Source organism: Solanum dulcamara, chromosome 5 (assembly GCF_947179165.1).
Source record: "Solanum dulcamara chromosome 5, daSolDulc1.2, whole genome shotgun sequence".
In the NCBI taxonomy this organism is placed as follows: domain Eukaryota; kingdom Viridiplantae; phylum Streptophyta; class Magnoliopsida; order Solanales; family Solanaceae; genus Solanum; species Solanum dulcamara.
In genome coordinates, this window is record NC_077241.1 from 59,572,756 (window position 1) to 59,577,067 (window position 4,312).

The 4,312-nt window shown below is 29.9% G+C and overlaps 1 protein-coding gene across 1 annotated transcript; it reads right to left on the bottom strand.

Moving 5' to 3' along the window:
• Positions 1-1,267: 1,267 nt before the first annotated feature.
• LOC129890631 (uncharacterized) lies at positions 1,268-3,940 on the bottom strand. The gene is made up of 2 exons (XM_055966147.1): positions 3,723-3,940; positions 1,268-1,427 (listed from the first exon to the last, which is right to left on the bottom strand). The coding sequence occupies exons 1-2, from the start codon at positions 3,938-3,940 to the stop codon at positions 1,268-1,270; spliced, it is 378 nt and encodes a 125-aa protein (XP_055822122.1).
• Positions 3,941-4,312: the final 372 nt, after the last annotated feature.

The following is a 4,312-nucleotide window of genomic DNA, read 5'->3' on the forward strand; positions in this document are numbered from 1 at the left end:
TTTAATGATTCTGATACATCTACATTTATGTATCAGAATTTCATGTATCAAGCTTTACAACTTCTGATACATCTAGTTTATGTATCAGATTTTAATGTATCAAGATTTAATTATTCTGATACATCTATATTTATGTATCAGATTCTCATGTATCAAGCTTTACAAGTTTTGATACATCTACTTTATATTTCAGATTCTAATGTATCAAGATTTAATAATTCTAATACATCTATATTTCTGTATCAGAATCTCATGTATCAAGCTCCACTGCTCCTGATATATCTACTTTATGTATTAGATTATAATATTTCAAGATTTAATGATGCTGATACATCTATATTTATGTATCAGAATCTCATGTATCAAGCTTTACAGCTTTTGATACAAGTAGATTATGTTTTAGATTCTTATATATCAAGATTTAATGATTCTAATTCATCTACATTTATGTACCAGATTATCATGTATCAAGCTTTACAGTTCCTGATACATCTTATTTTTGTATCATATTCTCATGTATCAAGGTTTAATGATTCTGATACATCTACACTTATGTATCAGAATCTCATGTATCAAGCTTTACAACTTCTGATGCATCTAGTTTATATATCAGATTCTAATGTATCAAGATTTAATGATTCTGATATATCTATATTTATGTATCAGACTCTCATATATCAAGCTTTACAGCTTCTGATATACCTACAACCTATATCAATATAACATGTTATATATCAACCACAATTTAGTTGACAACTAATGCAACAACCTTGAAAGTATCAACCCTTAATAGGTCGAATGGTTATGTATCCGCTATACTCATGTATCAAATTCGAAATAACTATATCACTACCAAGTAACTTACAATAAAAATAATTACCAATCATTCATGTATCAATTATTGATATTTAATTACTATTCTCGTTAATTGATATATATATATATATATATATATATATATATATATATATATATATATATCAAATACAATCCTACACTATAAAAAAATATGTAGATGTAAGTACATGATCCAAATAGAATGTATCCTGGGATAACAAAACATCATTTCTCTTTGGGAATGATATTACAAGTCTTTCTGTTGTGGCCTTCATGGCCACAATGACTGAAGGCCACAACGACTACAAGAATTTATGCTCGTTCTTATCTTCTCATTAGAGTACTTTTTTCTTCCTTTCTTTGGTCTTCCTAGCATCCTTTTGTATCTTGGCAGCAAGACGAATTCTTCCAAAATTTCTTTTGGAACAGGTCAATCTTTTTTATCTGGCATTGGAACCATTGGCAATTCATAAGTATTTGCCAATGCCTCTAGTGTGTAGTAATCATAACAGTATGGGTGCATGTCTGTAATGTTCTTGCTCTTCAACACTGCAATTTCGTGTGGACATGGTTTCTCGTCTAGTTGAAACCTGCCACAATTGTATGTTTTTATTTCAAGACACACAATATATCTTATACCTGATTCATAAACAAAATAAAGATATTCTGATAAAGCAACAACTTGTAGGAAATTATTATCATAGATATGTATCAAAACTGATGTATCAGGAAACAATGATCACAGAAAATACAGAACTAATGTATCATATAGCTATGTATCAAGTAGATATCTAGTTAAAAATAACTAATATGTACCTTCATTCTCAAATACTTCATCGTGTTTGATACTAGGATATCTTTGAATTTTCTACCCAAAGTATGTTTTGTAGAAGCTGCTATTTCCTTATTTTTGCAATTCCAAGTACCAAATAACATTCTTGTTTGCTCCAAAAAGTCAATTATCGGCATCTCTCGTGTTTTAACAAGACATCCATTGATACATTCTGCGATGTTAGAAGTCATCATTCCTCCCCTGTTGACAGTTGTATAAACCCTTGACCACTTTTCGTACCCCTTATTTTTCAAATACTCTGTCACTCGGTGATTAATTTTTTTAACTTTTATTATTAATTTTTCGAATTCATCTTTTCGGTATGCCTTTGCCATCGAGTAGAAAAGATCACTTAGTACAACTTTGCTCCTCTTGTAGTTAGTACAAATATTTTTCCATATATGCCATATGCATGCAAAGTTAGGGACATTGGGAAATACCATGTTTACACTCTTGATTATGCTTTCGATCCTATCTGATATAACACACATATTATCCCTCTCACCAAATGCATTTTTGAAGTTCTGGAAAAACTACGTCCATGATGAATCATTTTCTATATCAATAACACCATACACCAATGACAATATACAACCTAAAAAATTATTAACAGCGATAACATAATTATTAAAATTCATTAGATTCACAACAAATGTGTCAACTAAGATGATACACTGTTATTCAATATGCAACAGTAACAAAAAGTAATACCTACCCATCAAGTGTGCTAGCTGATACAAATGTCCCTTTATAAGGTCAATCAAGATGCGCACCATCAACAACAACTACAGGTCGACAAAACTGAAACTTCCTCATCAATGTCCTTAACGCTACGAACATATACATGGACTCATCAGTTGGTGACTTGTACATACTTATGTATGAATTTGGATATACAATTTTTAGCATGTATAAGTATACAGACAGCTGCCTATATCCATTAGTAGGTTTTCCCCTTAACATCTCCAAAGCATGTTCTTTTGAACGCCATGCTTGTTGATAAGTAATATCAGTTCCATACACAACTTTAATATCCTCTCGTATATCATTAGGGTGTGAATTCTCTTATGATTAACCAATTTAGGTATCGTGAATGCACTTACAAAAGCCTTTGTAGCATGAACTTTGTTGAAAATCCTATCTCTTAGTGCACATGAATGTTCACTATTGAAATATCTCACTTTGAATATATCAGATTTTTTCCAACATGATGCTTTCATTGTCCAATAATAATCGTCTGAATAGCATATTAACACATAACTGCATAATTTTAGGAAAAACAGTTAACATGTATCAGCTACATAGAGATTCATATATATCTGATATATTCTGACAACAAGTATTTTAAGTGTTGTACCTAATACTTACTATTTATTATGTATCATGAATATAAACAAACAAAATTAACATTCCAAAATCAACAATACATCTGGAATATTTTTGAAGTGAGTTAGACATATAATGTTATGATGTATCATGACAGGAAAAATCCAAAAATATTAACATGTATCAGATACACAGAGATTCATATGTATCTGATACATTCTGACAGCAAGTGTTTTAACTATTGTACCTGATACATACTTAATGAATATAAACCAACAAAATTAACTTTCCAAAATCAACAGTACATCTGGAACATTTTTGAAGTGAGTTAGATACATAATGTTATAATGTATCATGACAGGAAAAATAAAAAAATATTAATATGTATCAGATATACAAAAATTCATATGTGTCTGATACATTCTGACAGCAATAATTTTAACTGTTTTACCTGATACATACTACTTAGTATGTATCATGAATATAAACCAACAAAATAAACTTTCCAAAATCAACAATACATCTGGAATATTTTTGAAGTGAGTTAGATACATAATGTTATGATGTATCATAACAGGAAAAATTAAAAAATATTAACATGTATCAGATACACAGAGATTCATATGTATCTGATACATTCTGGCAGCAATTATTTTAACTGTTGTACTTGATACATACAAAATTAACATTCCAAAATTAAAATTTTAAAATTAGCAAATGAACATACCTTTTACTGTCAGATCTTTTAACTTTGAAATTTAATCCATTATCAATTTTGTATTTGCCCATTACATCAACTAGTGTTGTTTTGTCCTTATACAATTGATTTTCCTTCACTTCCGCACCAATTGTATCAGTTATGTATTTCGTCACATCCAATTCTGATATATAATAAGCTGCAGCATTATCAGATTTTTCTAAACCAGAAATTTGCGACTCATACATGTTTGATTCGGCATAAACAATTGCTCCAAATGTAGCGTCGAATTATTGTAACTCACATCTCTTTTTATCAAAAGTTGTTATGCATAAGGAATACTTTACGAATCCAAACTCATTCTTCTTCAACTCTATGTAAAGATTAATACCTATATCATTATGAATAATTATTGGCGACGAGTTACCTTGAATGATGTATCAGATTTCATTATTTTTCACTGATTCATCAATGGTCAATTCAGCAGCGATTGCTGCTTTTAGATTTGAGTAAGATACAATTTCGCCCACGACGATTCCATTACTTTTGTATCATTCATAACTCACCTCGGATTGCCAAACTCCAGAATGTCTCAATAGTATCGTGATATTCATCTCATT